At 41.0% G+C, this 14112-nt stretch overlaps 1 protein-coding gene across 1 annotated transcript in view; it reads left to right on the top strand.

The window, feature by feature from the left end:
* Window positions 1-14112, top strand: part of SKAP1 (src kinase associated phosphoprotein 1) — a gene marked incomplete at its 5' end in the record, with an annotated part of 275060 nt that overhangs the window by 249707 nt on the left and 11241 nt on the right. The window contains one exon of the mRNA XM_012802982.2: window positions 279-376. Within this exon, the coding sequence (XP_012658436.2) occupies window positions 279-376 (98 nt within the window). The remainder of the gene's footprint in view (window positions 1-278; window positions 377-14112) is intronic.

Here is a 14112-nt window from a genome sequence, read left to right as displayed (position 1 = left end):
TCTTAAAAAAAAAAAAATTACCTGCCTTATATTTATCATATTTTTGAACAGCATCCTACTAGGGGTGATCTGTAAATATTTAATGTTAGTTAATGATCTTCTTCTCCCATAGTCCTTTGCTCACACTGAGTGTTTGGCTGTATCTCAGATCAACTTTCCTGAATCTTAGGTTTCCTAGGGGCAATATCAGAACCCTGGTCCATTTGCAGGAAAAACGTAGGCTCCTCAGAAAAGACAGAGTCCTTTTAACTTTGATTTCTCCTCTCTTTGATCAGTAGACTCTACCAGTTATTACCAGGGTCTATGGGATTGCCATGGTGACCAGCCAGATGAACTGTCCTTCCAACGGGGTGACCTCATCCGCATTCTGAGTAAGGTAAGGACAAAGAGTATGGGGCTTGGGTCAAAAATCAATTTTTAACTCGATGACATAGTCACCACAACTGAAATTATACCATGTCATGCACTTCTCTGTGTATATTACGTGATTCCCTCACATATAGAATAAACACCCATTTATTCATAATTGTTAGGGAAATTTTTAATTGAAAGTCCAGATTCAGACACCAGTTTTCAGATTTAAAAATGCAATAAAGTGGACATAATACCAAAATTAGGCCAGTTAAAATTTGATCTTTTTCAGGAGTCTGTGCTTAAAGGCCATTACTATGTACATAATTTATAACCATATAATACTGCTGAAAACATTCTATCTAGGTAAGCTGCCTTCTTATTTCCTTTATAGATAAACAAAAGTGTAACATAATTACATATGGGGGAAGGAGTCAGAGATAGTTAGCTCAGTTGGTGTGAGCAAGTGCTGATAAGGCAAAGAGGGTGATTCCAATCCCTTGCAGGCCAGATAAGTTTATTCTCTTTCAGCTACAATTTAACCCCTTGCTTCAGCTAATCATTTCATAAATACTATTGTTGATCATAAACGAACTGAGTTAAAAAAAATTTTAAGGCCAGGCACGGTGTCTCACACCTATAATCCTAGCACTCTGGGAGGCCAAGGCAGGTAGATTGCCTGAGCTCATGAGGTGGAGACCAGCCTGAGCAAGAGCAAGATTCTGTCTCTAAAAATACCTGAGCGTTTCACTGTGGCATTGGACCTGTAGTCCCAGCCACTCAGGAGGCTGAGGCAAGAGGATCACTTGAGACTAAGAATTTGAGGTTGCTGTGAGCTATAATGCCATAGCACTCTACCATAGGCCTCAAAGTGAGACTCTGTCTTAACAACAACAACAAAAAAAACCAATTTTTATAAATTTATTTTGAGACAGAGTCTTAATCTGTTACCCAGGCTAGGGTGTGATGACATCAGCCTAGCTCACTGCAACCTCAAACTCCTGGGCTCAAGCCATCCTGGGTAACTGAGACTACAGGCACCTGCCAAAACAGCTGGCTAACTTTCCTATTTTTGGTGGAGATGGGGACTCACTCTTGCTTAGGCTGGTCTCAAACTCCTGAACTCAATTGATCCTCCCACCTCTCAGCCTCTCAAAGCACTAGGATTACAGGTGTGAGCCACTACACCAAGGCTTGAGTTAAAATTTTAAAAAGGATGGATGGATTATTGCAGACCTATGTGAAGAAGATTCAGAACTCAGGGGCTTGGAAGATCCGTAAAGAAAGATCACACAGGGCAGTGCCTGTGGCTCAGTGGGTAGGGTGCTGGCCCCATATACTGAGGGTGGCGGGTTCAAACCTGGCCCCAGCCGAACTGCAACAACAACAACAACAACAAAAAGCCAAGCATTGTGGTGGGCGTCTGTAGTCCCAGCTACTTAGGAGGCTGAGGCAAGAGAATCACCTAAGCCCAGGAGCTGGAGGTTGCTGTGAGCTGTGTGACACAACAGCACTTTACCAAAGGTGATAAAGTGAGACTCTATCTCTACAAAAAAAAAAAAAAAAGAAAAAGAAAAAGAAAGCTCGCACATACTCTTTCCACATAGGTAGGCTAAGATAATAGTTTCTGTCCCTAAAATAACTCTTTTTTTTTTTTTTTTTGAGACAGAGTCTCAAGCTGTCGCCCTGGGTAGAGTGCCGTTGCGTTAGAGCTCACAGCAACCTCTAACTCTTGGGCTCAAGCGATCCTCTTGCCTCAGTTTTTAATATTTTTAGTAGAGACAGGATCTCACTTTTGCTCAGGTTGGTCTCTAACTAATGATCTCAAGCAGTCACCAGCCTCAGCCTCCCAGAGTGCTAAGATTACAGGTGTGAGCCACCGTGCCCGGCCCCTAAAGAACTTATTAAAAACTCCATTCTTTATGCAGTCAGTCAATATCTACAAATACATTTTTGAAAGAGGCACAATTATGTAGATTCCATAAAGGAAAATTAAAAACCCATTGTGTTATTAACCCATCATGTACTGTTTATCTTTATTCTAGAATGTTACTACCTTAGCCCAGGGTTTATCTTGGTTTGAAGCTCTTAAGGAAATAGTCCAGGTCTGACCCAAGGTACCTCTCAGTGGTTCCAATGAATCAGGCCCCTTAAACAAGGACTAAATTCAGACCCAACCTTTTGTAAGAGAGCAGGAGGCCTGCAGGCCCTGTTGAGTGAGATGGCAATCTTCTAGTGATTTCTCTTGGATTCCTAACTCAGCGCCATCCTAGTGCCATTTCAGTGCAGCTCCAATACACCAAGAATAAATTGGAAGCAAAGAAGGGAGTGGACATTGGCCTGATTGGTATTTCAAATGCCCGAAAGCAAGGTTTGCCGTGTAATAGAATTTGTGTACATTACCACGCTGGCATTACAGGGGTAATCGAGTTATCCACTCAGGTGTGACCAGGCCTCTGTTTGCCCAGAGCCTGCAGGTGAACAAATTAACTGTTTACATTGTCTGGAGGTGCCTGCAGCAGGAGGGGGGAAGAACAGAGCCAGACTGTCTGCAGGCCTTCTCTCTGTCATGATTATTTTGTTTGTTTTGCATGTCTTTTGCCTTTGTTAATGGGTTCTCACTGGGGGTCCTTTCCCTCTGGTTACAAGGGGGATATGCGGTGACCTGTCCTGCAGCATAGAGCTGTCTGTCACTATTGTATTTTTAAGAGATCCCAAAGAACATGAGGAACTAATCTTGTCTGTTTTTTTAAGAACCAACCCTCTTCTCCTCTGTTACTAAAAGGTAATATATATAGCAGAGTTAAATTTAGTGAGACTACCTTGCTGCCCTGGTTCTGTCAACTTCTTTCTCCATTCTTCTAGAAGATTCTGAGTCCATTTTCATCCCATAGCATTGTAGTAGCACATCGTTTCCCCCAAAGCCACACCTGCTACTTCCTTTCCCCATGGTCTGCTAATCCCTGCAAATCAGAGTAGGAAACTGGAAGTTAGGAGCTCAACTGAACTTTCCCTCATAAAGCTTCATTCCAGTTAACGTTGATTTGGGGAGCCTTTTAGATTTACCTTTATTTTATATTACCTATATTATAGATATTTTTTTTTAACCTATATTTTAGATTACCTATTACCTAACTCAGTAAGGGCCCTGGGATGGGAAGGAATCTTGAAATCCATTTCCTTGCTTCTAAGAAGAACAAATGAACAAATAAATTCAAACGGAAAAGGAAATTCACTACCATTCCTAGCCAGCTGTCTATTCAGAAGTTCAGTCATTCCTATTCACTGGAATTTTCTCTTTTGTAGATCCTAAATTTATCTCACTACAGCCCCCACCTGCTTCCTTTGTTGGAGTCAGTTACAACTCTGCCTCTTATATCTGGAAGGGCAGAACTGGCCCAAATTGAGTTTGATCCGGGAAATTGGCATTGAGAAAGCTCCATTTTACTTTTCTTTCTGGTCAGTAGAACCTCCCTCAGGCAAGAAAGGCCTGGGGAAGGAATCTGGGGAAGCCTATTTCCCTGAGAAACATAGATGCAGCTGTATGCAGTTCAGCTCATCTGGACATATTTCTTCACCTGCAAAATGAGGGAGTAGAGGGGGGATAATATCTAAAGTTCCTGGCTCAGCGCCTGTGGCTCAAGCGGCTAAGGCGCCAGCCACATACACCTAAGGTGGTGGGTTCAAATCCCCAGCCCGGGCCTGCCAAACAACAATGATGGCTGCAACCAAAAAATGGCTGGGCATTGTGGCAGGTGCCTGTAGTCCCAGCTACTTGGGAGGCTGAGGCAGGAGACTCACTTGAGCCCAGGAGTTGGAGGTTGCTATGAGCTGTGATGCCAAGGCACTCTACCCAGGGGGATAGCTTGAGGCTCCGTCTCAAAAAAATAAATAAATAAAGTTCCTTCCACCTCAGACATTCCCAATATGGTGAGCCTTTAGCAAAACTGCTAAAGAATTTCCACCTAAAATTTTGTTTTAGCTTTGATTACTTACCTTCAGTTTAAATAAGCAAACAAAATTCAAGTTTCCAGATCTTTTGTTTTTTCAGCCTCATAAATGCATCTGGTTTCACCTCCTTCTCTCTTTGGCTGATAAAAGTATTCTAAAGTGGGGTGGGGTGGGAAGGGGAAGGACAGGAAGTGGCCCTGGATGGGGAAGTGGGCTGGAGGAGGGCAGGGAGGAGAGGATAACAGCTTCAGTCTTGGCCTCCTGCAGCTCCCTGCTCTTTCTTAATTGTAACCCAGGTATAATCCAACCTTAAATCCCAGAATCCTGGGGCCAAACTCAGGAGAATCTTTTAGTCCTATCTTTGGGTAAGAATGATCCCAGAAATGTATTCTTTTTCAAAAAAATTCTCCAGAGAAGATGATTGGCTGGGCAAGAAAGATGCACCCCATTGATAAACAAGTCCATCACCTGTCCTGTTGTCAGGGAAACAAGCAAGTGCCCAGAGCAGATGGGTTATTTATGACTCTGGGCAAAAATCATTTAATCTTGCTAATCCTTAGTTTCCTTACTGGGAAAAACTGGGATAATTTCTATTCATAGGGTTGTTGTGATACCTAAAGTGCCTGGCATCCAGGTGGATTACTTGAGCTCAGGAGCTCAAGACCAGCCTGAGCAAGAACAAGACCCACCAGCTAGGAGTCATGGCAGGCACCTATAGTCTCAGCAAGTTAGGAGGCTGCGGCAAAAAGATCCCTTGAGCCTAAGAGTTTGAGGTTGCTGTGAGCTATGATATCACAGTACGCTACCCAAGGCGACAAGAGTGAGACTCTATCTCAAAAAAAAAAAAAAAAAGTGTCTGGAATCTAAAAAATAGGAACTATTATTATATTCCCCTCCTTTCCACTAATAATGTAGTAAAGCTTTTGGATCAGTGTCAGGCATATACAAGGAATTCGATAAATTATCAGGGAATTGAGACAGAAAATAAAAGGTGGCCTATCTTGCCAGGAACTCTTCATAGAGATGCTCTACAGCACAAAAGGTGCTCGCTTGGTTATAAAAAACTACCCAGTGAAGAGGCCTACATGAATATCCACCAGGCCTTTCCTGTTTTGAGAGATTTTTATCCCTGACACATAGATTATTCAAACTTATCTTCATGAAGAGACCAGAACTACTATCCAAACTCTGTAACAGTAACCAGTGGCACAGTCAGCAGAAAGACTCCCGCTGACCTCCCTGCAACACATCCATACATTCCTAGGCCCCATGCAGCTTCATGCCCACTTAATTCACTGAGTTCCAATTTGGGTCTTAAAATATATTAAAGGGAGATTTTAATAACGAAGCAGATCTGTGCATCTAGCGGATGTTCCTGTGTTCCTTTTGGACCCAGATATTTCTGAACAGCTTTTTCTGGTGAGGGACTGAGCTTGCCTTCCTCCCCGGAGCCAGGACGCAGCTCAGGCCACAGCGGGGCGTTTAGCGCTCTTCAGTGGCTCCAGATTGTGGCACTGGTGCGGGTCTCCTCATACGTAACCGATGGCTCCTGAGAGCCTGCCTCTCGTAAATTACTTCCTATGATGCCGGCGACCACCGCAGAATTTTCAAGTTTGAATAGAGCAGGAAAAAGGTGTTTGAAAGGCCTGTTCACTCAGCTGCATTTTAATTTCCTTTTCAATCTTGTCCCAATTAATTTCACAGAATTAATCTCACAGAAGCAAACTCGGCAGCATTGAGGCTGCAGTTTTAGTGTGGCGGTCGCTCTGCCTGAACATGAAATAGGAGCTAATATAAAAACCCATCTGCTGTGTTTGAAATACATGCCGGCTGCTGCTCAGTCCTGTCTGACACTCCAAACATCAACAGCGGGGAAAAGTGATTTGGGGGTTAGTGGCCATCAGTACTTGGCAGGGGTTCAACAACAGGTGTACTCCAAAACTCCATTCCGCCTGGGCACCAGGCATGACAGGGCAGGTGCTGAATCACCCTCCATGCAATAATGCTGTGGCTTGGCTTAGTTCCTTTTAATCTGAAGATCGCAAGTCCCTTTTGTAGAGAGGCACCACTATAGACTCTTGTTATAAGTGGAAAAAAGAGAGGTAAGAAGCTTCTGTTTAGAGAAGAGAAATCTCAAGTCCCAGCTTTCAGAGAAGTGACCTTGTCTTTCTGGTTCCAAGGTCTCTCACTAGGAAACATCCTCTCTAAATAATAAAGGTGCCTTTTCCACTATTTGAGATAACTCTTAAATAAACAGCTGTTAAAAATATAAGCATCCTGTTCCAAAAGTAATCTACAGTGGTAACATGAGCTGTCCAGCAAATAAGGGTGATTAAAGGGAGAATGAAAAAAAACCTCTTTCTCAATTGACTAAAAGGAGAAGATGCCCCTGGATGAGGTCTTCCATTTAAGTAAACAGAACTAGGAGGACACTCCTCTGGTGTTTGGGTTGTGTGCCTCAGGGATTAGTCTCAGGCTCCTCTAAGGCTTTGTCCAGTGCCTTATTTCTATAGAAATCAGCCTTGGAGCAACAAGCTGGGAACCAAGTAAGGTAGCTTAACTGGGGTAAGAAGGTATTCTCAAAAGAGAAGGTATTCTCCCAAAGAAGCTTGTTGTCTTTGGGCCATGTTCCCTGCTGATGCAGTTGATATGGAAATAGCCTTTTAGACAAGGTCAAGGTCATGGAATACATGATGCTGTCAGATGGTCATGGGCCTTATGTGAATAACAATGGACAAACTTTGTCACTCTGGGTTGGAGCTACTTAAAATCAGACTGGATCCTGGCTCCAAAACAAGATTTTAGTCAGCCAAACACAGCAGGCCTGTCCCCGCACACCTGGACTATGTTAACATAACGCCTTGTCTGTTATAATGGGATATTTAAAACCCAGTTTTCTCCACCTACTCCCTCAAAGGGCCACTTAAAGAATGTGAACCTTTCCCCTCCCTTGACCCCATTCTCTCCAAAAGAGATTTGTATGTTGTAAAAATTATCTGAATGCAGCAATACTTCCTCTTTTAAGTGTGCTTAGTTGAATGTGACAACAGCCCTCATAAAAACAGATAAGTTAATTCCTTCAATTGCTTTGAAGGATTTTTTTTTTTCTTTAATTTCAGGGCTCTGAGGGAAAGGAGGTGTCTGGTGACATCTAGTGTCCATTTAGGACTTCCTCAGGCACTATACCCTCTGTTTGGCTGAGTGAGGGGGTAAATGGGAGGGGTTATTCGGTAGGTAATTTGGGGGTAGTAAGTGGGGAGAATATAGGCCTGGACACAAGCTGCCCAAACAGTACGATGAAACTGATCAATGCCTGTCAAAGAGCTATTATTCACCTTTGACCTAACCAAAGGGGGTGGATGAGGGGATACTATCACAAAATATCTTTTCTTATTTATGATGGTATGAAAGAGAAGCAGAAGCTGTCCCCACCACCCCATTTCATGTTAACAAGCAGGTCAGCACTGTGCTGTGATGATGAAGATGATGATGATGGTGTTTTCTTTCATTAATAACCCCAATGGGAGGTTATAGAGTTAGGAGGATGGGAATGGGATTTGGGGTCAGCTGGAAGGCAACGGTCATACACCGGTCAAATTCAGTAGAGGCCATTCCTTTCCCCCAGACAGGAACCAATCGTCTAGAACAAACCCTGGCAGCCTCATTCCTTCCAGGTAATTTTTATAAATGAGAGGACACCCATTCCAAGAGAGGACAAAGGGAGAGGGTGTTTATGTGTGTGTGCATATGCATGCATGTAAACCTGCTAAAAAGAGGCCCAATTGTACATCAACCCTCTCCTGCAAACCCTGGTCATTTATTATAAAACTCATTTTTTAAAAAGAGAATAAAATTTTCATTTTCCTCTTTAATATCCTTATTTCTAGACTGTTGTCCTGGACAGGACTCTTCACTTTCTACACACACACACACACACACACACACACACAGGCTTTTCAGTCAGATGTAAGGTCCCAGACCAGGTAATTAACTACCAGGCCCAGACAGGAATGTTTACCTAGAACCATATAAGTCAAAGCAGGGTTAGGTTAATGCTCAGAATCGCCAGATGCTTTACAAACTCCAGTGTAAAAAATTCCAGCCATTTATTTTGCAGTGAATTTATAACAAATGCTGTTAAAGGCTTCATCTTTTGACAGAGGTAATAATAAATTCACTGTTAAAGACGGTAGTTTAATTCCTTATACCTCCAATACTGCACAGAATAAACCATATTCATCACTGAGTAATTTTTTACCACATAAATCTTTAAAACTAACCAGTGAAGGCTGTTGAGACTGAAATATTGTGAATTTATTAGATATGCCCATGTAGTATTGGATTCAGAGGTTTCCATTCGAATATATTATGGGGAAAATTTGTGTCTTTAACTGTGACATTCCCTCCATTTCCCGCCGCCAGTATTATAACAAGCAGCTCCTCCAGAGTCAACTGCACGTTTATTAGACAGAGATTTAGTAATAAACTCCTCACTAATCTGCCAAAGAGGCTGGATGACATTTCAGTGAGATGTCCTATTTAAAAGGAGTCGCAAAAGCTTTGTTCCTATGTAATTATTTTCTCAAAAGGAACTCAGCCTCCCTAAACCTCTTCTGCCACTATTTCTTGGTATTGCATAGATTCAGCTCTCCAACCAAACTAATAAAATATTGAAACAAATTATAACTTTGTTGCAAATATACAGAGTGGTAACTTCTATGTAGGTTATAGGATTAGTTATACAGGGTTGAGGGTAATAATTTAGAACATAGGAAAACAAAGTTGCAGTAATAATTTAGAACATAGGAAAACGAAGTTGCATTCCCTGACATATGTTATTTAAACATAATAAAAACATCATATTGATTCTCAAATGAGAAATAATGAAAATCAGTTTCAGAAAACTTGCTATTTAAAAACTTTCATCTGACATATGACACATTAAAGATACAATTAAGTCCTCAGATTTGAACAAAACTTTTTATTTTATTATATAAATTTTGAGTGAAAATCTATACCTGATAGGTGAGAATATTCTGAGCCTTTCTCATGATTTCCTAGTGAAGTGGCTTTTAAACTAACCAATTGATTTTATTATCAAATTGTAATGGCCTCTCTAGTTTCATTAAGAAAACATTAATATTGCTAAAATGAAAAATATTTTTTCTTTTAAATGCAGAAATGTGTATCATCTTTTTAGCAGAGAGATTCAGCAGTTTCTCTTCTTCTACTAATTTGCTATTCAGGAAGAGTTCCAAATACTAAAAACTTCCATGGTACATTATGAACTTTATTTTTTTTAATAAAATAAAACAGGTTTCTAACTATTAAACAAAGGAGAAAAATCTCCTTGCAGTGCAAGACCGTAGTCCATTAGAATAATTGTTAAGAGACAGAACCCGGCTAGAAAGATAAGCATAATACCAGCAATTAATATTCAGCATTTCACATTATAGTCAAGAGGATGTGTTTTTCTTTGTGATGTGGCTCATAAGCTAAGAGTGTTGAGAGCCAGACTCTGAGCTCTGTCTTCTTTTTGTGCATGAGGATTAAGGAGAAAAAAAAACAGTGACAACAATCCTGCTCCATCTGTAAATGAACAAACATCTTGATTTTATAGCTATTTGCTTTGTAAAACTGAGGAATGAAACAAAAATTACTGGATGCCTAAGTAACACTTTAATTCTAAATTCATTTACGTTGTAGCTAAGTAGTTGTCACAAACCATAATGCAGTATTTAATTAAAATAACATGAGTGCATCTAGATATGTCCTGGGGTAGCTATCACCAAATTGTAGTCTATGCCATTGGTATTTTATTTATGAAATGGCAGATTCTAAGGTGCAACTAGGCTGATACAAAAGCATAAACATTTTCAACTTGCATTTTTAGAAAGGCTCCTTTTTTTTCCTTCTGCATCTTTCAGTATTTTCCTCCTTCTGTCTTTGAGTGGAAGGGGGAGATAGTGGGATTATTTTGCTTTAGAAAAAGATCTCACTTTCTAACTTTTGCTTTTCTGTTGACCTGGTAAGTCTTCTGGCTGTAAAATCCCTGTCTGTTGTCATGGAAAGGTTTGTGAGGTTCACAGGAACCATAGCAAGCCTGGGACATCTTAGGTGGAACTTGGATGTGGATTCCAAGGGGGTAGGAAAAAAGCAAACCTTTTCATACCTTGTGCGTGTTCCCACACAACCTTCCTTGCACCTTTATTTCCACCTATAAATACTCGCTGTAGTTCACACGCTTGCTTGCTCTACTTTGTGAATGTTCACATGCAGACATACTGCTCCTTTTCATAAGCGCATAGCATCTATCTTACATGTACCCACCATCTATCTCCTTGTTCACATTGGCTGTCCCATCCACCTCCTTGTCTGCAGAATTATGTTCAGCAAGGTCCCGATTTAAAGGAAATAAATAATGAAAATGGAACCGACTGGGAAAGATAATCGAAACATTCAAATTGTTATTTTTCACTGTACTTTACACAAACAGAGCATCTATAAACACCCTAGAAAAAGGCTGATTCCTAAAAAGCAATGCGTTATGAAACATTTTGACCGAGTGGGTCTCTCTACATTGTATCTTTCTTGTTTCAACTCTCCTGCTTTCTGATGCTCCAGTATCTCACCATTTTTAAATGATAAACGATGCTATTGTTTTTTTTGCTTTTTATTTATCCTGTCTGTAAAGAGAAGTTTTTGTCATCATTTATAAAACAGAAACAATAATTGCAATCACCTTTTTAAAGAAAGAAGCCCTTGCAGTTGCTGTATAAAGATATCCTGATAATGGTATCATCTAATCACAGCCTGATCCTACAGCAAGGGTCTTTTGGAGAGAGAGTTTCTTCTACACACTTGTAATTATTTTAGCCCCTTTCACAGGTCACATAAAAAGTTAATTTCAATCGCTGCTAATTTCCGTCCAACAAGAGTGTGGTACTTTAAACCACCCAAAATAATTGGATTCAAAACAAATTTAGGAAATTGAGTGTGTTAGAAAGCAAATAAAAATATCCTTTTGGTAAGGAGGAGGGTGAAAGTAGTAAAAATGGCCCTTTTTTCCTCCCTTCTTTCCCCTTCACAACTTTGCCATTAAAGTTGCACCTACAGCTAGAAGTTTGTCCGTGAAAAATGGTCATTTTGTTTCTCTGCTCAAAGAATGTTATTAAAATGCTAATTTAAAAGAAAAAGGAGTTAAATATCTAGCGATGGTGCATTCTAATTGCAACCATAATGAGCTCTCTAAATGTGCGTGCCCCTGACACACACAGAGCATAAACAGCAGTAAACAGATCATTAGTACCCGCGTTCATTTATTCTGGCGACCTTACCATGACCCCACCGAGGGTAGGGTGAAAAGCAGGTGGATCTGGCTGTGACACCCCCTAGAGGGATCCAGGAAATGAAGCTATAAGCGGTTGTCATGGAAACGCCTATGTGTGCAGATGATGTAACACACCGACAGGCTGTAAGGCTCCGCAACTGGGACGTTGCCTTTCCCTCGATGGAACAATCTTGAGAATTAAATTATTCATTTCTTTAATTCACAAAGCAAAAGGAATCCTAATTTTCTTGGTGATGTGCAACTCTCTTTCATTTGTCTAGGGTCTGGAACACGAACATGATGACTTGTCATACCCTTTTTTTCCAAAACCCACCCTAGCTTTCTGCATTCTAGACCCAAATTGCTGAATCTGGCACAATCAAGTAAGCATCAGAAATCTGACACTCAACATCTGTACTTAAAGAGAGACAATCTAAGGGTTTAAGATAAAATTAATAATATAGACAGTGTTTTTTCCTGATGAAGGGCATGTTTACCACAGACTAAATGTATACTTGCCTTGAACAAGACGGCTTTGTTTAGAGTGGGGCAGGGCAGGGTTGGTCCTGGAAACTCCTAAACCAGTACCTGATGCGGAGAGGGTAAAGGAGAGTGGCACCAGCCCCAAATGAACACATCACCGTAGCAGGGTGCAAGTCGAGAGAAGAGAAAACAAGCATCTGCTAACCCCCTCCCATGTCCATTTGAGAGAATTGAGGTTAATAAAAATAATTCTTTGGAGAATGAATCCACTCTATCCTACCCTGTTTTGCACCAAACAACCTCAATTACCTTACGGCAACAGCAGAATAACTTTTCTCCTTTTTTTTAAAGGAAGCAGAAAAGACGATCTCTGGAAATTATTTTAAAATAAAAAATCTCCAGGCCTGTGCCTCCCCCCCAACCCCCTCCCCATTGCACTTTAGATGAACCTGTGATATTGTAGCAATGGCCCTTGAAGTGCAGTGGGGAGGTGATTTAGGAGAATATTAAAGGCAATGTGGAGATTCAAGGCGCCTCTCTCAGGGAGATCTGGAGAAATACGCAGCACAGATGGGCCGAGCAGATTAAACATTTCCGTCACATTGTTTCCAAATTGTGTTGTGGTGCCTGAGGCTGGTACTGCGGTCAGAGCAAAACAGAGCGGTGCAGAGCTGCGAGCTGCGCAGTTTATGGAATACATATTAATACACCCGTCTCACATGGTATCACAATTCTATCAGCTCCGAAATGGTGCTGTCTCTATTGTTTCTGAATTCTGCACTTGGTACCTTGTTTTCTCCAATCTGCAAAGTGTTTACCTTCCCTCTCTTTTCTCTCTTCTTTTAGGTAAAGTTCAAGTTGTGTTTGTTTCTCTTCCTTTATAGCTCTGTTTGGCCTTCCCTCTTACCTTCACAGCTTGTATTTCTGTTACAAGCACTTGCACGCCCATTCCGTTTTCAACACACTCCATCACCAACAACATTTGGTGTGTGCACAGGACCTGAACACCTCCCTGGCCTTGATCACTGTCCCCTCCCACCTTGTTCAGGATATAAGCTTTACACTTGAGGCTGAATGTGCTCTCAGACCCTCCATCTAACTGACATGTTCCGCTTCTCCTCAAAACACTCAGGATTTAGCTGTGAGCAGGAGGGGAGCTGGGGGTATTGCACTTTGTAGAGTTGTCACCATGAGCCCCCCTCAACCCCTACCCCCACCCTCAACTGCTTTCACTGAGCACCCAGCCTTTCTATGTCTCCTTTACACTCACACACTTTCCCCTGTATCCAGGCCCATCAATCTCCAGGTTAGCAAGTTCCCTGAAATGTAACAATAAATAAAACTAGCTCAATTGAGGCAAATTTAATGATTCATTTTTATTATGATTTATAGACCAAAACTCTGAATAATGGAAAAAGAGAAAATGATTGCCAAGAACTTAAAACACACTGTAAAACAGCCGGGAGAGGCCGCCAAGCTACCCAAGGTTTCAGCCAAGCTCTGAGCTCTGATCCTTTCACAGGTTCCAACCCCACTAACCCACCAGCCACTCAACTGACCATTTCCTTTCTCCTTCCGGAAGATCTCTTCATAAAGCTATCTGTGCTGAAAAATAGGCACCTGTTTGTCTTTGGTGAACAACTCCTGTTCCCAGCCTTGTTTTTCTCAATAGTTGGAAGGATGCTGAGTTTGAACTCTCAATTTATGTAATAATTTATATACTACGAAAGCATTAAATTTCCAAAGCTGGATTTTAGAAGAGAGAATTTGTGGGTTAATCCAAAGTAGAAAAATATGTTTTTGGCTGACCCTGAAATATTACCGATACAACCTACTCTGCCTAGGAATCCAACTTTTCCATGCTCACTAATGATAATATATGATGCAAAGCACTAATAAGAGAAATAAGCAATCATAAACCAATAATTCTGTGATTAATTAGCCTTTCCCATACATACATATATCAAGCATTGATCTTTTATTTTATTTATTTATTT

Source organism: Otolemur garnettii, unplaced genomic scaffold (assembly GCF_000181295.1).
Source record: "Otolemur garnettii isolate 467f Iridium unplaced genomic scaffold, OtoGar3 scaffold00018, whole genome shotgun sequence".
Classification (NCBI taxonomy): Eukaryota; Metazoa; Chordata; class Mammalia; order Primates; family Galagidae; genus Otolemur; species Otolemur garnettii.
Note: the sequence above shows the minus strand (reverse complement) of the source record. Positions and strands in the feature narration are given on the sequence as shown.